This window comes from Schistocerca serialis, chromosome 10 (assembly GCF_023864345.2).
Source record: "Schistocerca serialis cubense isolate TAMUIC-IGC-003099 chromosome 10, iqSchSeri2.2, whole genome shotgun sequence".
Classification (NCBI taxonomy): Eukaryota; Metazoa; Arthropoda; class Insecta; order Orthoptera; family Acrididae; genus Schistocerca; species Schistocerca serialis.
Genome location: NC_064647.1, coordinates 230,462,263 through 230,487,762, shown reverse-complemented (window position 1 = coordinate 230,487,762; position 25,500 = coordinate 230,462,263). Strand labels below are relative to the sequence as shown.

General features: G+C 46.7%; 1 protein-coding gene across 1 annotated transcript in view; it reads right to left on the bottom strand.

The window, feature by feature from the left end:
* The window catches only part of LOC126424850 (serine/threonine-protein kinase minibrain), a 498,832-nt gene that overhangs the window by 128,039 nt on the left and 345,293 nt on the right, over nucleotides 1-25,500 (bottom strand). Inside the window, exon 2 of the mRNA XM_050087659.1 lies at nucleotides 17,162-17,460. Within this exon, the coding sequence (XP_049943616.1) occupies nucleotides 17,162-17,460 (299 nt within the window). The remainder of the gene's footprint in view (nucleotides 1-17,161; nucleotides 17,461-25,500) is intronic.

Here is a 25,500-nt window from a genome sequence, read left to right as displayed (position 1 = left end):
GTTGAAGGCATATGCGATACTCATTGGCGAAGAGAACTTGATGCCAATCCTGAGCGGTCCATTCGGTATGTTGTTGGCCTATCACTACCGCTCTGCATGCTATCGAAGCTGCGAAGACGCACCTCACCGTGGGCGTCAGGAGTGAAGTTGCGCATGTTGCAGCCTAATGCGCACAGTTTGACTCGTAACACCACGTCCTGTGGCTGCACGAAAAGCATTATTCAATATGGTGGCGTTACTGTCAGCGTTCCTCCGAGCCATAATCCGTAGATAGCGGTCATCGACTGCAGTAGTGGCCCTTGGGCGGCCTGAGCGAGGCATGTCATCGACAGTTCCTGTCTCTCTGTATCTCCTTTGGTTCACTCCGAGACGCCTGGACACTTCCCTTGTTGAGAGCCCTTCTTGGCACAAAGTAACAATGAGGACGCGATCGAACCGCGGTACTGACGGTCTAGGAATGGTTGAACTACAGACAATACGAGCCGTGTACCTCCTTCCTCGTGGAATGACTGGAACTGCCCATGCATGGTTATTTACATCTTTGGGCGGGTTTAGTGACATCTCTGAACAGTCAAAGGGACTGTGCCTGTGATACAATATCCACAGTCAACGTCTATCGTCAGGAGTTCTGGGAACTGGGGTGATGCAAAACTTTTTTTGATGTGTGTACGATGCAGTAAGCAGGATGAGCCCACTTATCAGTATGATGTTGCATCCCTATGGCCTGGATGTGAGCATAGATTCTGTTGGAAACGGTGCCACACAGGTATTATACCGTCTTCTGAGGCAAACTGGCCCATAACCATTGTAGCTGGTCCTCAATATCCGCTACACTGGCTCTGGGATGGAGTTGACGGGAGGACGACGGCTAAAACCCGCGGACAACCATCCTGACTTAGGTTTTCTGTGTTTTTCCTAAATCATTTCAGGCACAGGGCGGGATGATTCTTTTGAATTGGCACCGTCGGCTTCCTTCCCCATCCTTCCCTCATCCAATGAGACCGACGACCTCGCATTTGATCCCCTCCCCCCAAATCAACCAACCAGTCAACCAACGGAGTTGACGTCTGAGCTGCTCTACAAACACGGACTGATCGCGGATCTCGCTGACCACGGAAGTACCTCAACTCACCTCCACACTTTATGTGTGGACGAGCATTGTCCTATTGAAAAATGACATCATGATAGGGAACACGATAGGTAACACAACAGTTGTGATGTCGGAATTCCATCACTCCCGTGACCTGAAGTCATATCTGATGGCTCCCCACACCATGACACCACGAGTAACACCGCTGAGGCTCTTCAAAACAGAGGAAGAATGCAACCTATCCCCAGATCGCCGTCATTCTATGCGATGATGGCCATCCGGGGTAGGGCATAACCGTGATTAACTGCTGAACACACCACTATGCTATTCATCACAGTTCACGCTTTGTCACAGCACCATTCCAAACGCGGCCCACCCACGGGAGGTATTACCGGTTGGAATGCGTCTCACTTCCCCTGTCGGGATGTCCATCTCCACTCACTGCAATGTGCCCCTGTATTTCCTTACACCCTCAACCAATCCTAAGGTCTGCGCCTGTGGTATTTCGGTGTCTTGTGCGTTACATCATTGAAGAGTTCCAGGGTGCTACCGTCTTCTACACTGCTAGATAAGCCGGGATACTCTTTTACGTCTCCTACTGCCATGGAACACCGTTTACTGCCGAGATCATGTAGTGTGCTCATAGCAGAGCTGCCAGAAATTAATAGGGGCCCCCATTTTGTTTCTCAGGCCTCCTTCCCCAGTGTTTTAATATGTACCGACTCTCTGAGTAGTTTGCACGCTACAGACCGATGTTACTGTCGCCACCCTTCTCTCTGCCCTTGGCCGTGCCGCCTGCTCCGTCGCTCCCCAAGTCATGTGGGCATCCCTCGGAATGAACTGGCTGCCGTTCGGATAGAACGGCAGACACCCCCCCCCCCCCCTCCCCCCATTCAGTTTCATGATTCCAGGTGCAGATATGCGGATCCACATCAAATCTCTGTTTGTCCAAACGTGGAATGACATCTGGTATGCTACTGCCATCGGTAACAAACTCCGCACAATCACGGAGACTACTGCAGTTTGGCGCTTTTCCTTTCGCTCCTCTCGGAAGTAGTCCGCTGTCTTATGCCGTCAACGCGTTGGTCATACCAGGCTCACACACTGTTTTCTCTTGCACAACGAGCCATCCCCACAATTTGGCTGTGGAGTCAAACTGACGGTGTCGCACATATTGGCGGAATGTCCCCTTCGTTTGGTCCTTCGTACTAAGTACAGCCTTCTAGATTCTTTGTCTTTAATATTGGCAAACGATGCACAGATGGTTGAACTGGTCCTCAGTTTCCTACGTGATATAAGATTTTGCTTTACGCCTGGAGCAGGGGCAGAGTGGTTGTGTGGATGGGGCCTCTCTTCGTGTTTTCTAGATCTGGGACCCATGACCACTCCCCCGTACGAAGACCGCTCTTTTAACCCTCTGTTTTTCCAGTTTTTAGATTTGGTCTACCCTCCTATGCCTTGTATGTTTTAACTTCTTCGCTTTACAGTTTGGAATTACGGGACTGATGACCTCGCCGTTTAGTCCCGTAACCCCCCTCAGTCAATCAATCAGTCCAAAAGCAGCCGTTTGTGTTGTGGAGTTAATAGCAGCCTACGCTGCTACTAGTGTCCGACCAGTGGTGCAGGATGACACAAGACTGCTGCATCCAATTCCTCACTTGTTCTGGGACGGCAGGCGCAGACGTACAGCAGGTACGATGTGCTTGCTGTCCAGTACGACGCCCCTCCTTGTGGCGGTTGACCGGAACCTTGGCGTCAAGTATGCCTGACCTCACGTTGCCACGCAGTCCAATATCGGGCCACTGTCACATCCGAAATCCCCACAATTTTGGACACTCGACGATCTGACCAGCCGGCCAAATGGAGACAGACAATGAGACTCCTTCCACATTCCGTAAGGTCCTGAAAATTCAGTCTCTCACGAGTAAGCAGCGTCGCCGTCTTCTTCACGACGATCAATTTGCATCCGAGGCAGTTTACGTCCTTTATGTACTCTACCGAGCCTGGTAACAACGCTAAACGCAAACAATGGTAACAGTCAGAATTGAGGGCTCACCTGTTCTCCGGCGACGAGAGACTCGATACCTGGGAATTATCATTGATGAAAGGTGGTCCTTCAGAAAGCACATTGACACCGTAACTCAAAGTGCCCTTAAAGTACTCAATAACCTCATTTCCATTGGACACAAAAGATTTCATCTGCCACCACATCTCATCAAATTGTACCACAATAGTATACTCACATCAATAGTGGGTTACGGCTCGGGAGTCTGGGCACACAGACTCACGAGGGTGGCGCCTTCCATGACACAGTGAGAGGAGTCCAGAGGAACAAGACAGTGAGATCAGTGGGGGGCATACAGGACTACGCCGGGAGGAGCCCTGTCAGTCATAATGCGGCTCTGCCCCCTGGTCATCACAATTCGGGAACAGGCCGCATGGTACTGGGCCAAGAAAGGGAACAGAGAGAAAACAGAAGAGATTTTAGGCAGCAGGGCTGGGAACAGATTAAGAGGAGACCAGTTATGGCAAGAATCCTGGGAAGCTGAAGAAACCGGACGGAGAACTTTTGATCTTCTTCCGGATATTAGGGGACGGATGGGAATGACATACTTCGAACCAACCCGGGGACTATTTCACTTTCTCACTGGACATGGACCCTACCCGACATATTTATGTCGATTCGGGAAAAAGGCTACACCCGCGTGTGACTGTGGTGCTCCGGAGGGTACTCCCGACCATGTCGTTTACGAGTGCCCCCTTTTCAATGATGTAGCTTCAATGTTACGTGACCAACTGCCACACCACCACACAAACAGCTTACTTAGACAACACGACACCTTTCACACCATCAACAAACTGGCAATCGTGGTATCGCAAAACGTTTTAAAGGAATATCTGAGAGACTTGAATTAGCAAGAATGTGAGAAATATTTAAACACCTATAGAGTCTGGTACCCTATTCCCGTACCGGCTGAGAGCGGACAGGCCGACTTCTACAGTCTGGAAATGCGCCGCGTTCGGGACTTAGGTGGACTGGGGTGCAACGTTACCGATCATGGACAATGCACCGAACTTGACATTAGGATAGGAGTAGTTGTAGGACTTAGTTTTAGGTACTGTTTCTAGGAAACTGCAGCGACTAACACCTTGGCCTGCCCAGTGTCAGGGGCACGCTCACTGGGTTTATCTCAATGAGCAAGGCCCTACAAGTAGGTTTATACTTTTGACTGACACACATGTAACGCTGTAGGCATTAGTAACTAGTTAATAGATAGGTTAAGTAAGTAATTCACATACAATCAAATCAACTAACTTTGCCCATTGCAATTATCCTGAAGCTCACTAACTAGTTACTTAAATATAACTTAAGGTTAGCTGCAATTGCAACCATTGTATCATCATCTGGGCCCCCTAATCACATAAGGTAGTGGGCTAAAATTGTATTATTGTTAAGATTTGGAAATAAAGATTTAAAAAAATGCTAATGCACTCTAGTAGAACTGCAACTGTAATGTTTACATATCCACCGATGGTACGTAAGTGGCTGAATTTACATCGGCATCTGATCGTCTCTTCCGGGTCATTCACTTTTTTGTCAGGCAGTGCATATAGCGACGAGAACGGAGGCTGCAGTGGAACTAAAATACGGTGAATAAAAATTTCACAACATCGGTACTACACTGCTAACCAAACTGCAGCACAGTGAAGGCAGAATGCTACATACACTATGTGATCAAAAGTATCCGGACACTCCCTAGAACATGCGTTTCTCATATTAGGTGCATTGTGCTGCCGCCTACTGTCAGGTACTCCATATCAGCGACCTCAGTGGTCATTAGACATCGTGAGAGAGCAGAATTGGGCCCTCCTCGGAACTCATAACTTCGAACGTGGTCAGGTGAATGTTTGTCAATTGTGTCATACGTCTGTACGCGAGATTTCCACAGTTCTAAACATCCCTAGGTCCACTGTTTCCGATGTCATAGTGAAGTGAAAACGTGAAGGGACACGTACAGCACAAAAGCGTACAGGCCGACCTCGTCTGTTGACTGACAGAGACCGCCGACAGTTGAAGAGGGCCGTGATGTGTAATAGGCAGACATCTATCCAGACCATCACACAAGAATTCCAAACTGCATCAGGATCCACTGCAAGGACTATGACAGTTAGGCGGGAGGTGGTCGAGCGGCTGATCATAAGCTACACATCACGCCGGTAAATACCAAACGACGCATCGCTTGGTGTAAGGAGCGTAAACATTGGACGATTGAACAGTGGAAAAACGTTGTGTGGAGTGACGAATCACGGTACACAATGTGGCGATCCGATGGCAGGGTGTGGGTATGGCGAATGGCCGATTCGGAAACGGTGGTGTTATCGTGTGGTCGTGTTTCTCGTAGATGGGGCTTGCACCCCTTGTTTTGCTTGGCACTATCACAGCACAGGTCTAAATTGATGTTTTAAGCACCTTCTCGCTTCCCACTGTTGAAGAGAAATTCGGGGATGGTGAATGCATCTTCCAACACGACTGAGGACCTGTTCATAATGTACGCCCTGTGGCGGAGTGGTTACACGACAATAACATCCCTGTAATGGGCTGGCCTGCACAGAGTGCTGACGTGAATCCTATGGAACACCTTTGGGATGTTTTGGAACACCGACTTCGTGTCAGGCCTCAGCGACCGGCATCGACACCTCTCCTCAGTGCAGCACTCCATAAAGCATGAGCTGCCATTCTCCAAGAAACCTTCTGTCACCTGATTGAACGAGTGAAATTGCAATGAAATCCAGACCATTAGCTGCTTACAGGCGTTGATAAATGACAACGGGAACGGTTGAAAATGTGTGCCCGATCGGGACTCGAACCCGGGATCTCCTGCTTACACGGCAGACATTCTATCCGACTGAGCCATCGAGGACAAAGAGGATAGGGCGACTGCAGGGACTTATCTCTGGCCCAGACTTGCAACTTACTGTCCACACACTACATTCGTAGTACCCCTGCCCATTACACTCATTACTCGCAGCAGTCAATCTACCGATTCACGTAAGAGTTTGAGCAATGTGAGTGCATCCACACTGAAGAAGACCATTGGCCGGTAAGCTTTATCTACACTCCTGGAAATTGAAATAAGAACACCGTGAATTCATTGTCCCAGGAAGGGGAAACTTTATTGACACATTCCTGGGGTCAGATACATCACATGATCACACTGACAGAACCACAGGCACATAGACACAGGCAACAGAGCATGCACAATGTCGGCACTAGTACAGTGTATATCCACCTTTCGCAGCAATGCAGGCTGCTATTCTCCCATGGAGACGATCGTAGAGATGCTGGAAGTAGTCCTGTGGAACGGCTTGCCATGCCATTTCCACCTGGCGCCTCAGTTGGACCAGCGTTCGTGCTGGACGTGCAGACCGCGTGAGACGACGCTTCATCCAGTCCCAAACATGCTCAATGGGGGACAGATCCGGAGATCTTGCTGGCCAGTGTAGTTGACTTACACCTTCTAGAGCCCGTTGGGTGGCACGGGATACATGCGGACGTGCATTGTCCTGTTGGAACAGCAAGTTCCCTTGCCGGTCTAGGAATGGTAGAACGATGGGTTCGATGACGGTTTGGATGTACCGTGCACTATTCAGTGTCCCCTCGACGATCACCAGTGGTGTACGGCCAGTGTAGGAGATCGCTCCCCACACCATGATGCCGGGTGTTGGCCCTGTGTGCCTCGGTCGTATGCAGTCCTGGTTGTGGCGCTCACCTGCACGGCGCCAAACACGCATACGACCATCATTGGCACCAAGGCAGAAGCGACTCTCATCGCTGAAGACGACACGTCTCCATTCGTCCCTCCATTCACGCCTGTCGCGACACCACTGGAGGCGGGCTGCACGATGTTGGGGCGTGAGCGGAAGACGGCCTAACGGTGTGCGGGACCGTAGCCCAGCTTCATGGAGACGGTTGCGAATGGTCGTCGCCGATACCCCAGGAGCAACAGTGTCCCTAATTTGCTGGGAAGTGGCGGTGCGGTCCCCTACGGCACTGCGTAGGATCCTACGGTCTTGGCGTGCATCCGTGCGTCGCTGCGGTCCGGTCCCAGGTCGACGGGCACGTGCACCTTCCGCCGACCACTGGCGACAACATCGATGTACTGTGGAGACCTCACGCCCCACGTGTTGAGCAATTCGGCGGTACTTCCACCCGGCCTCCCGCATGCCCACTATACGCCCTCGCTCAAAGTCCGTCAACTGCACATACGGTTCACGTCCACGCTGTCGCGGCGTGCTACCAGTGTTAAAGACTGCGATGGAGCTCCGTATGCCACGGCAAACTGGCTGACACTGACGGCGGCGGTGCACAAATGCTGCGCAGCTAGCGCCATTCGACGGCCAACACCGCGGTTCCTGGTGTGTCCGCTGTGCCGTGCGTGTGATCATTGCTTGTACAGCCCTCTCGCAGTGTCCGGAGCAAGTATGGTGGGTCTGACACACCGGTGTCAATGTGTTCTTTTTTCCATTTCCGGGAGTGTATATGAAGAACACCTACCATCTTCATGTAGATATTAAAAAAAGGCGAGATTCAGACAATGACATGTCCGAAACAACAGATACCACCTTCAGACAGATAAAGCTTACCGGCCAATGATCTTCTTCAGTGCGGATGCACTCCCATTGCTCAAATTCTTACGGGACTCGGTAGATTGATGGCTGCGTGTAAAATGTATAGTGGGCTGGGGCATTACAAATGTATTATATGGATAGTAAGTGGGAAGTGTGGGTCTGACGGGGAGCGTGCGAGAGAAAAGTCCCTGCAGTCGCACTATGCTCTGTATCCTCGGTGGCTCAGTCGGATAGAGCATCTGCTGTGTAAGCAGGAGGTCCTGGGTTCGAGTCTCGGCCGGGACACACATTTTTCAACTGTCCCCGTTGATATCTATCAACGCCTGTAAGCAGATAAAGGTCTGGATTTCATTGTAACTCCATTCTTCGAGAGCTGCAAGATCACCAACGGTATCTGTGCAGATACCAGCTTCATATATTCATGTCCATTGTGCATTCCGACGGACTTTGGCCATTCCAGCAGAACACTGCAACACCTGCCATTGTAGGAGCAGTAACAGATCTAACAACTGCACCTGACACTTGTTGCCTTATATATGCGTTGTCTACTTCAGCGTCGTATTCTGCCTGTTTACATATCTCTATATTTGAATAGGCACGCCTATACCAGTTTCTTTGGCGCTTCAGTGTATTAATGCAATGAAAAGATTCTTCCATTTATGTCACATATTTTGATACTCGTAAAATCACTCATCACAACCGATAGGGTACTTCCCGTTGACCTATAATAATGAAATTTGGCAAGAAGCAAGGTTTCACATTTAAGAAATGGAAAAAATCAGAAAATAACGTGTAATTATATCACAAGAAAAAATCTCTCTTTGTCATTTGCTACCTGATTTCAAATCTGAATTTAAAACACTATCGGAAGTTTTGGAATCAATGGGACCGATATCTTGCCAGTAAGAATATCGATAACAGACAAAAAAAAAGGTGAGTTCCTCCATTCCCCGAATATGAACTGTCTCCATACACAGTTAAGTTTGTACGGAACAATCAGTGCACGAGTACTCTTCGCATGTGGTTAGTTTGTTAAAATATTAAGCAGCAGGTCTTTAAATATGCAACGAATGAAATGAAACAAAGTTTTCGACTCCTTTACACTTTGTTCTGTTCTCTTTTCGCATTATCTTCCCTGGACTTTTTACTGATCCCGTTCCTACGCGATTTACATTCGAGTATTCCGGGCTTTTCCTACGCAACCTGGTACTTCCTTCTGAAGAATTTGTTCTTTCATCCAAGGTTCCCTCGCAGTTACATTTCTATCTATTCTCCGCATATGGCTATAGCAGAGGATAGTGTGTGTACATTTCTACATCTATATCTCAACAGATACTCCGCAAGCCACCTTACGGTGCGTGGCAGAGGGTACCCTGTACCATTACTAGACATTTCCTTTCCTGTTCCACTCGCAAGAGAGAGAGAGAGAGAGAGAGAGAGAGAGAGAGAGAGAGAGAGAGAGAGAAAAGACTGTCTGTATGCGTCCGTATGAGCCATAATTTCTCGATCTTATCTTCGAGGTCCTTACGCGGAATGTTTGCTGGCGGCAGTAGAATCGTTCGGCAGTTAACTTCAAAAGCCGTCGGTGGTCTAAATTTTCTCAGTAGTGTTTCTCGGAAAGAACGTCGCCTTCCCTCCAGGGATTCCCATTTGAGTTCCTGAAGCATCTCCGTAACACTTGTGCGTTGTTCGAACCTATCGGTAACAACCTAGCAGCCCGCCTCTGAATTGCTTCGATGTCCTCCTTTAATCTGACCTGGTACGGATCCCAACACTCGAGCAGTATTCAAGAATAAATCGCATCATAGTCTTCTTTATTTGTGAACCACACTTTTCTAAAATTACCCCAATAAACTGAAGTCGACCATTCGCCTTCCCTACCACACTTTTTAAATGCTCGTTCCATTTCATATCGCTTTGCAGCGTTACGCCCAACTATTTAAACGACCTGACTGTATCAAGCAGGACACTAGTAACATTGAATTCGAACATTACAGGTTTGTTCTTCCTACTCATCTGCATTAACTTAGATTTTTGTACATTTAGAGCTTGCTGCTATTCATCACACCAACTAGAAAGTTTGTAAAGTCGTCTTGTATCTTCCTGCTGTCACCCAACTTCGACACCTTACCCTACACCACAGCATCACCAGCAAACAACCGCAGATTGCTGTCCACCCTGTCTGCCGAACCATTTACGTATGTACAGAACAACAGCGGTCCTATCACACTTCCCTGTGGCACTCATGACGATACCTTTGTTTTCGATGAACAATCACCTTCGAGGACAACATACTTGGTTCAATTACTTAAGGAATCTTCGAGCCACTTACACATCAGTGAACTTATTGCATATGCTCGTACCTTCGTTAACACCCTGCAATGGGGTACCATGTCAAATTCTTTCTGGAAATCTAGAAATATGGAATCTGCCTGTTGCCCTTCATCCATAGTTCGCAGTATACGATGTGAGGAGAAGGCAAGCTCAGTTTCGCACGAGCGATGCTTGCTGAAACCATGCTGATTCGCGGGCATAAGCTTCTCCGTCGCGAAGTGTTCGCCGAAAGTAAGATTATTGGTAAATCGTCGTAACGGTTCGAATGTCTCTGATTTTACTTTCATGTTCTTTTCGCGAGACGTACGTAGGAGGAAGCAATATACCACTCGAGTCTTCTAGGAACTTACGCTGTCGGAATGTTGACAGTAACCCACATCGTGATGCAGAATGCCTCTCTTGTGGCGTGCCAAGAGCGGTGGACCAGTGCCAGCACACTTGTTACATTCGGGTGGACGACGGTACAAATCCAGTCCGACCATCCAGATTTAGGTTTTCCGTGGTTGCCCTAAGCGCATCCGGGCGAATGCCGGGATGGTCCCTTTGAAACGGTTTACCAAGTATCTTTCCCACGCTCCCCTAATCCGACCTTGTGCTCCGTCTCTAGTTCTTTTATCATCTTTCACTGGAGTTGAATGAACTGGAGTTGAATGAACTGGAGTTGAATGAACTGGAGTTGAATGAACTGGAGTTGAATGAACTTGTCTACGTCGCGGTCATACTTAACCAAAGGATTCCGTGACGAAACGCACTGCTCTTCTTTGGACCTTCTATGTCAGTGTTATCTGGTAAGGTTCCCAGCATTATGAGGAACAGTGAAGCACCAGCAATCACATCAACCCCAATTCATTAAACAATTGAACTCCCGTGTATAGGCAGTAGTGATGAAAAAGTAATAAAAATCATGCCTGCTGTTGAAGATCTATTGCATGAACAGCGAAAATGTAGTAAGCGATTAACTTTTTTTCCTTTCATTATTTTATGATTGGTCTCAGAAAGAAAAAGTTTCAAAAAGGATTGAAATTATATTGAAAGCCTCTTGCAAGTAGCTAAGTGCTGTCATTCTCGAATACTGGATGAATATAGCGTGGATCTTTTTGCGCGCCTTGATTTTGCTGCTCGAGACATGTATACAGTTTTTAACTTTAATGCCCGACTTGTGGCGTTAAACCTTTAACATAAGATTACACCTCTTAATGAGTAGCTTTTACAGCATTTTAAATGTTTAAATTCAGTCAATCATCATCAGCAGCAGCAGCAACAGCATCATCATCCTGTCCTCTTGACATGTTGCAGTGTCGTAGAGAAATTCTCCTTCCCGCTTTTCATTGGTTGGCCTAGCGATCTTAGACCGTTGTGCTTATGCGTTGTATATATTTTCTATAATTGTTCTGGTAGTTCTGAATTTAATGTGTGACAGGTTCCACTTTAAATTCTTTTAATGCATCTTCACTCCTTTTCTGATCCCATTTGCTGTAATCACCTGTTCAGCTTAATGACTGTTAAAAGCTTTTTTGAAGTCGACGAAGGCATATTTGTTTCCGGATTGAATTCTCAATGTTCTTCTATTACTAATTTCAATTAAAAATAGTCATCACAGCATGATCTTCCTTTTTGAAAATCCGTTTGCTCATCAATGATTCACAGGATCTATACAATTTATTTTTGTTGCAAAAAGTTTTATATTACAAGTTCGATAAACTTGTTCGTCGGTATTTATCATAATTTTCTCAGGTCTCATTTTTTGAAGATAGGAAAGACAACTGATTTAATCCAGCTCTCAGGTATATCCTCATCTGACCAGGTTTTACTTATGACACTATGTATCTGTCTATAAAAGTCTTCCTTGCATATTTAAACAGCTCTAGACTGGTTAATCTCCTCCTGAGGCTTAATTATTCCTTTTGTTCACTACTTTTTAAAGTTCACACGTAGAGATGGTTTCTCTAGAATTGTTCCCTGAGAGTTGTATTGTCAGAGGCTCTAATATTAGAGACCACAGATTCTGAAAGTATTGCAACCATTTAGGTAAAGGGTTGGGATTTAATTTCACATTCTCTTTTATCTCAATGTTTAGATTTTTAATAACTTCGAATGTCTGTGGCTGTGATCTGCAAATATATTCTAAATGGGCCACAAATTCTTCCCAACTCTCTCTATATTTTCTACGAACTTCTCTTTTAGCAATTACTTATTATGGTATTCTATTTTATCCTTCTGTTTACAAGCTGACAGGTTTTTCACAAATAATTTTCGTTTTCATCCCAGTGTCTCAGTTCTTTCTTCCTAGTCTTTTCTGCCGCCGGCCGTTGTGTCCGAGCTGTTCCAGACGCTTCAGTCCGGAACCGCGGTTCTGCTACGGTCAGAGGTTCGAATCCTGCCTCGGGCATGGATGTGTGTGATGTCCTAGGTTAGTAGTTTGAAAGGCGGGGATAGCTTTTTGTTCGAACGGCCGTTTAGGATGGCAAAGTAAAGCCGTGGTTACAGTGGCAGTGTGCTCTTGCTGGGACTACACTGGATACAGCAGAATCACTCAGCCTGCCTTTTGTCGATGTCCTGGAGCAGTGAACACGTAGCGTCCGCAGTCAGCGCCCATCACAGAGAACGCGACCGGCCCACGGCGAGTAATGGAAGGGGAAGGGGAATGCCAGGAGGAATCGCAGCAAGACAGCTCGGCCCGACAAACTGTTTGTCAGCGGGTCTACTCTATGGCGGTAATACTTCTAGGAAGATGTATCGCTTCACCGTGGCTAATCAATGCCTTTCGAGGCAAATATTTCCAAAAACCGTTGCAATTATGAGAAATGACAATGAAATGAAACTTATATTTATTGCACTTGATGAGGCGAACAACATGGGGCAATTAAGTACGAAACATGTTATGTTTTACGGCTGAAAATGAAAGTCATTTTCAGACGAAGTTAAAATTGACATCAAAATGTATGTCGTAGCTTTTACTCCGACGTTAAACGCAGAAACTCCGCATGTCAATGAACACTGCTTATTTTGCTTTGCACTAAAGAACCAATGTCTGGACCAATTTCTGAGCAGTGCTAATTCGAAAATGGCACTATGGGACTTAACTTCTGTGGTCATCAGTCCCCTGGAACTTAGAACTACTTAAACCTAACTAACCTAAGGACATCACACACATCCATGCCCGACGCAGGATTCGAACCTGCGACCGCATCGGTTGCGCGGTTCCAGACTGTAGCGCCTAGAACCGCTCGGCCACTCCGACCGGCGCTAATTCGAAGATAAGCTCATAAACTGAAGTCTGTCAGTGGGCTTCTGTAGTTAATTTCGTTTTCTTCATTGCCGGAAAAGGTTGCTCGCAGAAAAATGCAAGTCCAAACATCGACTTAGTCTTACCTGCAAAACTATGAAGTTGTGGAAATTTATCTTGAAGAAAATTTTTTATAAGAGGCTGTAAGACTTATAAATGAAACTTATCACTCAACTGGGTGTCTCACTGCAGTCCTCCAACTCCAAACGGTAGGCAGGCTTCCCACACTGACGTTATAAATTGATACTGGTCTATCTGACCTTCGATTTGATGTTCCTAACCTGACCACAAAGCTGCTTGTCAACAGTTTAAGAGAAACACTCTCTGCGTCATTAAGTGTACACGCTTATGTCTATAACTACGGCGAACTTGATATACAGGGTGATTCAAAAACAATACCACAACTTTAAAAATGTGTATTTAATGAAAGAAACATAATATAACCTTCTGTTATACATCATTACGAAGAGTATTTAAAAAGATTTTTTTTCACTCAAAAACAAGTTCAGAGATGTTCAATATGGCCCCCTCCAGACACTCGAGCAATATCAACCCGATACTCCAACTCGTTCCACACTCTCTGTAGCATATCAGGCGTAACAGTTTGGATAGCTGCTGTTATTTCTCGTTTCAAATCATCAATGGTGGCTGGGAGAGGTGGCCGAAACACCATTACCTTACCTGTTATTTCTCGTTTCAAATCATCAATGGTGGCTGGGAGAGGTGGCCGAAACACCATTACCTTACCATTCCAGTACGATTATGCCATAGGTGGTGAATCATTGGAAGCGGTAACGACCGTAAAATACTTAGGAGTTACTATCCGGAGCGATCTGAAGTGGAATGATCACATAAAACAAATAGTGGGAAAAGCAGGCGCCAGGTTGAGATTCATAGGAAGAATTCTAAGAAAATGTGACTCATCGACGAAAGAAGTAGCTTACAAAACGCTTGTTCGTCCGATTCTTGAGTATTGCTCATCAGTATGGGACCCTTACCAGGTTGGATTAATAGAAGAGATAGACATGATCCAGCGAAAAGCAGCGCGATTCGTCATGGGGACATTTAGTCAGCGCGAGAGCGTTACGGAGATGCTGAACAAGCTCCAGTGGCGGACACTTCAAGAAAGGCGTTACGCAATACGGAGAGGTTTATTATCAAAATTACGAGAGAGCACATTCCGGGAAGAGATGGGCAACATATTACTACCGCCCACATATATCTCGCGTAATGATCACAACGAAAAGATCCGAGAAATTAGAGCAAATACGGAGACTTACAAGCAGTCGTTCTTCCCACGCACAATTCGTGAATGGAACAGGGAAGGGGGGATCAGATAGTGGTACAATAAGTACCCTCCGCCACACACCGTAAGGTGGCTCGCGGAGTATAGATGTAGATGTAGATACCCTCATAAGAAAAAATCGCAGGGGGTAAGATCAGGGCTTCTTGGAGGCCAGTGATGAAGTGCTCTGTCACGGGCTGCCTGGCGGCCAATCCATCGCCTCGGGTAGTTGACGTTCAGGTAGTTACGGACAGATAAGTGCCAATGTGGTGGCGCTCCATCCTGCTGAAATATGAATTGTAATTGTAATTGAATAGCTCTGCGAGTCGATTTTCCTGGGCTGCGAACAAATGCTTGCTGGATGCGTGCTACATTTTCATCACTCGTTCTCGGCCGTCCAGAACTTTTCCCTTTGCACAAACACCCATTCTCTGTAAACTGTTTATACCAACGTTTAATACACCACCTATCAGGAGGTTTAACACCATACTTCGTTCGAAATGCACGCTGAACAACTGTCGTCGATTCACTTCTGCCGTACTCAATAACACAAAAAGCTTTCTGTTGAGCGGTCGCCATCTTAGCATCAACTGACGCTGACGCCTGGTCAACAGCGCCTCAAGCGAACAAATGTACAACTAAATGAAACTTTATTCTTTTTGAATCACCCTGTACTATGAGTCCTCTGTAGGCAGCGCACGGTCTGCGCTTCCCCTATGCTACATGACGACCTCCGGCAGCCACATTTTGATGCGAGCGCCCACTACTCAAGCGGCGACCGTGCGTGCGCACTCGTGCTGGTCTAGCCGCTTCCTAAACGAACCTGTTTAGGCAACGCGCCATCTGGTTACACTCTTGTTCCTCACTACTACTATTTCTCTCTCTATTACTCATCTCAATCTTATAAAGGGCTTCACTGATCAAACTACTGAGACTTTTCCATTAACTGATACCTGATAACACGTCAGCTTGATTTTGAACATCAGTGGAATGTTTTCTCCCGAATTCAGTAATTTAATATTAATATTCCGCTGTTCTGAAAATCTAGAATGCAGATCACACCACAATTACAGAGTCGAATTTGGCTCTCCCCCACTTATGACTGTGTTGCTGCCCCTTTCTGTTCATCTACAACCCATCATTACCTTCGATTAATCAACTTTCAAAGTGACTGACTGATTCACAACTCGAGGTACAGGGTGACCCAAAAGTCCGTTAACATTTGAAAATTGATACTTTACGGAATAATGAAGGTAGAGAACTAAAAAATGACGCACATGCTTGAAATGACATGGGATTTTATACGGCTGTGCGAAATGACCAACAAATGGTGTTTCATATGATACAAAAACAGTAATGAGCAAAACGACTGATCTTTAGCAAAAATGAAGTTCTTTATAAGAAATGTTCCAACATGTCGCCCTTTCTCCTCCAACAATACTTGCAGTCGACGTACAATGATGTAATCAGCCCTATACGGCATGTCAGTAGGGACGGTGAGAAAGTGCCGTCGATGTTCTCGTTTAGCAATCGTAATGAGGTCGGAAGGTTGCGGTGCACGTACAACTTGAGGTAACTCCACAACCAATAATCAGACGGATTGAGCTCAGGGGATCGGTGAGGCTTAGGTGGACGGAAGTGGCGGGACAGCACGCGATCCTCACTGAACGACGTGCACAAGAGATCTTCCACAAGTGTAGCAGTACGGGGTGGATCGCCAAGTCGTACCTTCCGGCACACATTTAGCTGATAGGTTAGGGATTTCCACGACGCTTCTAGGATTTTCAGTAGTTGTGGGTGCTGACAGGCCCTCAAGAGTGTGAAAAGGGCTCTGTAGGTCCACAACACGTCACACAACCAATCGTCATCCTCCCCCATTTTTTAAAGTGTCCACACCGCAAATGTTCTCCGTGTTACAAATTCGGTGCCTAACAGTTCGTGATAACGCTGGATTTTGTGCGGATAGCATTGAAGGGTACGCCCTAGTGCCACCCAAACGGTGGTTTCGGGGAATGGCGGTCAGCCGTGCGACTTCACGAGCGCTGATTTCACCATTCGGACATGAACCCGCTAAAGTCTCCATTTACCCCTGAACTGTCCGAGCAGCAGCAGCAGCATTATCTCGGTCGCCCACCACGCGGCCGACCGTCTAAGCAACCAGTGACTTCCAACTTCGTGATCATTTCGTTTACCCGTTCGAATATCCTTCTTACGGCGAATAGGAACGTAGAGCTGCACAAGCGGATTCTCGATTCTGATAGAGGGGTTTCTCCAGAAGTGCCTCTTCTAGCACAGTCAACATGCTCTCATTTCTGGCGCATCTGACTTCCTCTCTGACTACAGTTCATTTTCTACAGGATTCTCATGCGGCGTACTGCTGTCCAGAGCCGAGTTTTTCGCTTGTTTTTTGTTTCAATACAGCCCCGTGCCATTTCAGGCACGTATGTCAATGATTACTTGTCTACCTACGGACATTAGGGTGACCCTGTAGGACGGAGTGAGACGCTTCCGAGAGCAGCGGCTCGGCGGCACTCACCTCGTTGATGTGCTTGTAGGTCTTGATGAGGTCGACGGAGAGCTTGCGCAGCGGCGCGTGCGCGGGGTCGCGGAAGTAGCGCGGGATGCAGGCCTGCATGGCCTGGATGTCGGCGGCGGCGAGCGAGTCCTCGGCCACGAGGCGGCCGTACAGCGGGCCGCCGCTGCCGCCCCCGCCGCCGCCGCCCCCGGGGTCCCTCGTCGCGCCGCCGCCGCCCACGCCGCGCCGGCCGCCGCCCGCGCCGCCGCCGCCCGCGCTCCCCACGGCCGCCGGGTCGCCGCCTGACGACGACCCCGCCGCTGCAACACGCGAGGCGCACGTCAGCACCGTCCAGCACGCAGCTCGCCCATGCACGAAAAATGAACAAACATTTGCTGGAAATACACTGTGCCTCAATGATGACGTGTAGAGACGATATCACGGAGCAAGAACTGTGTCATTGACTCTGGAACGAAATTGTGACGTCACACTAATTGCCTTACCCGACATACAACGCAAACACTCGGCTACTTTCGGGGAATGCGTGCAATCAGTATGTCAATGATAACGTAGACACCAAATAAAGTACTTAAATTTGTCGTACGTTATCGAGAATGTGAGTTTATTTAAACGTACAGCTACGAAGTATTACTCTACTGGCCATTAAAATTGCTACACCAAGAAGAAATGCAGATGATAAACGGGTATTCATTGGACAAATATACTAGAACTTACATGTGATCAAATTTCCACGCAATTTGGGTGCATAGATCCTGAGAAATCAGTACCCAGAACAACCATGTCTGGCCGTAATAACGGCCTTGATACGCCTGGGCATTCAGTCAAACAGAGCTTGGATGACGTGTACAGGTACAGCTGCCCATGTCTTGAACACGATACCACAGTTCATCAAGAGCAGTGACTGGGGTATTGTGACGAGCCAGTTGCTCGGCCACCACTGACCAGACGTTTTCAATTGGTGAGAGATCTGGAGAATGTCTTGGCCAGGGCAGCAGTCGAACATTTTCTGCATCCAGAAAGGCCCGTACAGGACCTGCAACATGCGGTCGTGCATTATGCTGTTGAAATGTACGGTTTCGCAGGGATCAAAGGAAGGGTAGAGCCAGGGTTCGTAACACATTTGAAATGTAACGTCCACTGTTCAAAGTGCCGTCAATGCGAAAAAGAGGTGACCGAGACGTGTAACCAATGGCACCCCATACCATCACGTCGGGTGATACGCCAGTATGGCGATGGCGATGACGAATACACGCTTCCAATGTGCGTTAACCGCGATGTCGCCAAACAAGGATGCAACCATCGTGATGCTGTAAACAGAACCTGGATTCATCCGAATAAATGACGTTTTGCCATTCGTGCACCCAGGTTCGTCGTTGAGTACACCGTCGCAGGCGCTCCTGTCTGTGATGCAGCGTCAACGGTAACCGCAGCCACGGTCTCCAAGCTGATAGAGCATGCTGCTGCAAACGTCGTCGAACTGTTCGTGCAGATGGTTGTTATCTTGCAAACGTCCCCATCTGTTGACTCGCGGATCGAGACGTGGCTGCACAATCAGATACAGTCGTGCGGATAAGATGCCTGTCATTTCGACTGCTAGTGATACGAGGCCGTTGGGATCCAGCACGGCGTTGCGTATTACCCTCCTGAACCCACCGATTCCATATTCTGCTAACAGTCATTGGATCTCGACCAACGCGAGCAGCAATGTCGCGATACGATAAACCGCAATCGCGATGGGCTACAATCCGACCTTTGTCAAAGTCGGAAACGTGATGGTACGCATTTCTCCTCCTTACACGAGGCATCACAACAACGTTTCACCAGGCAACGCCGGTCAACAGCTGTTTGTGTATGAGAAATCGGTTGGACACTTTCCTCATGTCAGCACGTTGTAGGTGTCGCCATCGGCGCCAACCTTGTGTGAATGCTCTGAAAAGCTAATCATTTGCATATCAGAGCATCTTCTTCCTGTCGGTTAAATTTCGCGTCTGTAGCACGTCATCTTCGTGTTGTAGCAATTTTAATGGCCAGTAGTGTATTAACTCGCTCCCACGCTGTGGACGGTCGCTCCAACTGGTAAGGCCCGTAGTGTGAGGTGGTGTGACGTACTGCACAGCACCCGCACACCTCGTTGGCCCCGTGGTCACGATCAGATACAGAGCTGCATGGTAGTGGTTAAAGATGGGGAGGCTAGGTAAGACACGCACTGCTGAGCCGTGCGTCCACACAGCGCGGCCGCCACACGTGGGACGCGACCCCCACCTGCCCGAGCCCCGTGCGCCAACGCTCCACTGACAGCAGCGCGGCATACTTCAAAGTGGTCACAATGGGAGCGCCACAGGAGATGCAGCAGTCGTATCGCTGGAGTCGACGGAGCCAATCGGGATGCAGCCCCACGTGATTACGTCGCGTCGTCGCGGCCCCGAAGTGGGAGTCGTCTGGTGGGCCTACTGGAGTACGGAGCAGGTCTCCCATCAGTGTCGACGCTGTTACGGGAGATGAATTTTGGCTACGGACCTGGACACGAGTGATTACGCTCACTTACGTTCCACTTCGTTTTCAGAATAAATCTTCTAAGTTGTAATTAATTCCGACTTCCCATATGGTAGTTTGTATCTGGGACGCAACAAACACAATAACTGGTGTACCGATACAGACGACACGTCTCCTTAAACGTTGGCATCTGGATAGTTGCGAGGCGAGTTGGACGTAAGCGATAAGGGACATACTGTGGGACTGTTTTCCTGACATAAGGGAGTGGATGAGAATGAAACATATCGATCCTAGGCGCTGAATGGTACACTTCTGAACAGGACATACATCTTGTCCGACGCACTTAAACCGCATGAGTCTGAGACAAACGCCTACATGCACAAGTGGGGAAGGAGGTTCCCCAGAACACACTGTCTTCTTCTGCGGGCAACACGGAAAGAACAGACAATAACTACAGTTGGACTACACTGAAACAGACATACATATAAACACAGCAGTAAGAGACGAAGAACAATGGGCACAATTAAAGGCATTAACAAACTATTTCAAATTATTTATTTATTTAGCGTATGGCAAGTACAAATCACGTATGAAAAATCTAAAAGTACATAACACACAAAACAGTTACAATATCACAAACAAACATCTAGGTTAGAAATATAATCGATTGCACTGTTAGTTGCATCCACGAAGTCCCTTGTTGGCCCAGGGCAGGCCCTCAGAGGGCATTCTACCACGATATGGTGAATTGTCTGCCTGTCAGCGCCGCAGTCGCACTGTGGTGATGGCACTATGCTCCATTTGTACAAGGAGTCCGCACAACGGCCGTGGCTCGTCCTGATCCTGTTAAGGGTAGACCAGATTTTGCGGGGCAAGTCAAAGCCCCGAGGTCTGTTAGATGTTCCCAATAAGGTGTTAACCTGAGGCGGTGTCTTTTCCTCCCATTCTTCTCTCCAGCGGTCCTCAAGAATAAAAGCGTTCTTTACCAGATCTTTGGCACTTGCGAAAGGGGGGTGTCTGGATTTCAATCTATTTTTCTCAATTCCATTACTCAGGGTGTGGATAGGAAGATCTGGGCTATTTTGGATTTTTCGACACTCCCTGACAAGTGCGTGTTCTCTGCGCAAATGTGGCGGCGGGATATGGCTCAATACAGGCAGCCATTGGACAGGAGTTGACCTGATCGTTCCAGAGATAATCCCCCATCGTTTGGTTCAAGACTGCATCCACCTTCTTGATGTGAGCACTATTTAACCATATTGGGGAACAGTACTCTGCTGCAGAATAGACAAGTCCTAGTGCAGAGCTACGCAGAACGGAGGCAGTGGACCCCCAACTAGTGCCACAAAGCTTTTGGACAATGTTGTTTCTAGTCCTGACTTTTTCAGCAGTGTTTACAAGGTGTTGTTTATAGCTCAATGTTCTATCGAGTGTCACGCCCAGATACTTTGGTGTTCTATTATATGGAAGAATGCCGCCATCAAAGCGGATCTTGAGCTCTTTGTTTGCTATTTCAAAAACAATACATGAAGCGTACCTGAGGACATGACAGAAGAGACAGCAATGCAACAAGAGGGTGGTCAGCGACAACCGCAGTGACAGCGGAAACAGTGAAACTGAAGACGAATAGGAAGAGGAGGAGAAGTAAAATGCACTTGTTCCAACAGGCTACAAGCTTTTTTATTCCGGCTGCAAAGAACTCTTTATCTAGATGATTGAATCTATTTCGCGCAAACTTTTTCACGTCCTCATTGTCCTGGAACCTCTCCCCACGTAATGCCTCCTTCAGTGCGCCAAACAAATGGAAATCACTACGTGCTAAATCATGACTAAGGAGGATGAGGCAATACTTCCCAGCCACAAAAAACTGGACCTTCAGTATCACAAAACACAGTCAACATGACTTTTCCTGCTGATGCTTCGGTTTTGAATTTTTTCTCGACAGGTGAGTTGGTGTGCTTCCACTCCATGCTTTGTCTTTTTGATTCTGGCTCATAATAGTGAACCCAAGTTTTATCACAAGTTAAAATTTTCTTTCATAACGTTCCTTTAGCTCTGAGCACTCTCTCAACCTTGTTTTCTTGTGTGGCCGCGTCAACTCCTTTCGGACCCATCTTGCACGTTTTCCGGTACTTCAGCTTCTTACAGATAATGTTATGAACTGTACCAGTACTAACTTGAACCTTATCAAGTATCATTTCCACAATCACATGGCGGTCGGTACGAATAATGTCACTAATTCGACTTTGAAGTGAGGGAATTGAAACTGCAACTGGTCGGCCAGAACGATCTTCGTCAGACACCGAGTCGCGGCAATTTGTGAACCGCTCTACCCACTTTGCCCGATTCATACAACCTATACCATAAACGTCAGACATTCTGCAGTATATATTCACTGGTTTCTCGCCTTCAGCAAGTAAAAAAACGAATAACAGAGAGTTGTTCAACTAATGTGGACGTTTCAAGCGGACTCTCCATCATGAAATGTATTTTTGAGGTTATAAAGAAAACAATGTTCATATATCAGCTGATCAGGGCTCATCCAAGTGATGCCACTTAAAGCATTAAAAGTACCAAACTTACCCAACAAACTGTTTTTCCTCAGGCCAATTTGTCTCTCTAATTATTGAATGACCCTTTTATAAACTATTTTGTTGTGACTGGCGGTCAACAGCTCGAAGAAACCATTCCGAGGTATTCATCGCCAGTTAAATCGGTGATGGCACTAGCAAATCTCTCCTCTACATTATCATCTTTTTACATCATTGCAAAAAAAAATTATTATATTTCACCCTCAAATTATCGTTATTTTAAAGTATCATACTTTGCAAAATTTTGCAGATAAAAACAAAACAAAAAACTACAAAAAAGATAACTAACGAAAACTGCAATATGTACGATCTGTTTTAAAATATCGGGTAACAGGTCTTCAAATTTGGAATAAATAAATGGCTCCGTGAAGTATCTCCGAAGATCATCCACGTCGGGCCGAAACGGTCACAACCTAAACTGTCTTTATGTGGATCAAGACTGTCCCATATGAGACTTCATTATTGTGTAAATTATAGACGAGATAAAAGTAAATTTGCAGACGGTGCTTGGCGCGATCCATCAATAGGCACATCAAGACTGCTTCCGAAAGTGGAAACGATGTTGGTATCGGTGTGTTAATTCCGCTCATACTGAATGAAGTGACAACTCTGATGTTCAGACTTGAATATCAAATCCTCCGCAGTAAACCACCTGCTGTATAAAGGCTGGAAATTGGAAATTTGTGTTAAGTTCCTATGGGACCAAATTGATAAGGTCATCGGTCCCTAGGCTTACTCACTACTTAATCTAACTTACACTAACGACAACACACACACCCGTGCCCCAAGGAGGACTCGAACCTCAGACGCGAAGTGTGGGAAGGCGCCCCAGACCGCACGGCTACCCCGCGCGGCTATACAGGATGTTCCAAGAGGAATGGACAATACTCACGGAAACTGAGAGGCACGATCATTCGAATCAAAAACGTCTGCAGAAGTGGCAGGTAAGAACCATCCACTGCTCGGCCGTTTCCGCTTCGCCAGGTACCAGGCCAAAATCTATAGGGCAGTTCGTCTACCAAAATGTGTCACGAACCTTCTCCGACAGCCAAAAATGTGTGTCCATATCGCAGCGTATTTTCCGCATCCACATGTAGAACACATTTTAAACAGATGGACATTTCCCTCTAAATTACATGTGGTAGACACCGAGCCACAGCAACAGCATTACTTGGCCGACATCACACGTGTACACCCCTCAACCGTTGCCAGACTACGAAACCACCTGTGCTCATTTTGCTAACTGGTTGATTGTTGACGGCGTCCGCCTCCCTAGCTGAGTGGTCATCGTGGCAGAATGCCAAGCGAGAGGCCCGGGTTCGATTCGCGGCCGGGTCGGAGATTTTCTCCTGTCGGTGACTGGGTGTTATGTTGTCCTCATCATTATTTCATCATCACCGACACGCTAGTCGCTGAAGAAGCGTCAACCGAAAAGAGTTGTGGCAGGCGATTGTCATTCTCTGCACAAGACTACGACATCGCATGATTAAGAAAAATAATAAGAATACCAACGTTCATATATTTGTATTATTTAGAGTGGCAGTATGTAATTGAGAAAGAGATACTGAAATTTCATTCATTTTGACACAATCACTAATGTTTTCTACATATTCTGAATGTAGGTTTTCTTCTATTCACTGCGTTTCATTACATCATCATTTCTCGCTACAAATGTGTACCACATTTGAAGGTGGCCGTCTCTGTAATGCTTATTCGTTGCTTCATGTTCCTTTCGTTTGAAATTTATACCATAGCAGCTGCTCGGTGTGAGGCCCGGGGGTCAGGTCTTCTCTTCGCTTTGTTGGGCAATACCTGCAAGTAAGGTAGAATATTTTCTAGCTTGTTACATCAGGAAATCTGTATTCCCATGAAAAGAATTGGAAACAGATCAAACAGGCCACAGGGAGACGCGCCTGACAAATGTGCATGTGGACCACACCTCTTGACAGATTTTCTAGCTTGTTACATCAGGAAATCTGTATTCCCATGAAAAGAATTGGAAACAGATCAAACAGGCCACAGGGAGACGCGCCTGACAAATGTGCATGTGGACCACACCTCTTGACAGATGAAAATTTATTAAGTCTAAGAACCACACTTCAGAAGCTTATCAAACAAATTGTTTTTAAATCAGCACCAAACTAATTTTGTAAATATATTTGATTGCAGACCACTGACTAAGTTTTAAGCTACTGTGTGCCTACAGATTATCGTCTCAGTTGTGCGACAGGATTTGTGATTTCTTGTCAGGAAGGTCACATTTCAGAGTAACTGACGGAAAGTCGTCGAGTAAAACAGAAGTGATATCTGGCGCTCCCAAAGAAACTGCTGTAGGCCCTCTGCTGTTCAGAATCTGCATAAACAATTAAGGAAATAACAGGAGCAGATGATACTTTTTTCATTTACTGTCTAATAAAGTGATCTGCAAAACTAATTTTAAAATGATTTAACCAAGATATCTGTAAGGTGTGAAAAGTGGCAATCGACTGTAAATAATGGTAAGTATGAAGTCATCCACTTGAGTACTAAAAGTAGTACGCGAAACCTCGGTTTCACTATAAGGCACACAAATCTAAAGGCTGCCAATTCAATTAAATACTTAAGGATTACAAATTGGAACGATCACATAGACAATGTTGTGGGAAAACAATCCGAAGACTGCGATTTACTGGCAAAACACTTAGAAAATGTAACAAGAGTACTTGAAAAGAGTGCTTACACTACGCTTGTCCGTCCTCTTCCGCAGCACTGTTGTGCGGTATGGGATCCTCACCCCACTGGATTGACGGAGAATACTGAAAACGTTCACAGAAGATATCCCAACATTTGCCTGAAGTAATTTAGGAACCAAGGAATACCTAAGTCATGATGGTCGGATGAAGACTGGAGCCTCCACCCTTCCGAAATACGAAGCCAGTCTGTTTAAAACAGTGCTAACAAGGGAACCTCCCCATCGCACCCCCCTCAGATTTAGTTATAAGTTGGCACAGTGGATAGGCCTTGAAAAACTGAACACAGATCAACCGAGAAAACAGGAAGTTGTGTGGAACTATGAAAAAATAAGCAAAATATATAAACTGAGTAGTCCATGCCCAAGATATGCAACATCAAGGATAGTGTGAGCTCAGGTGCGCCGTGATCCCGTGGTTAGGGTGAGCAGCTGCGGAACGAGAGGTCCTTGGTTCAAGTATACCCTCGAGTGAAAAGTTTATTTTCTTTATTTTCGAAAAGTTATGATCTGTCCGTTCGTTCATT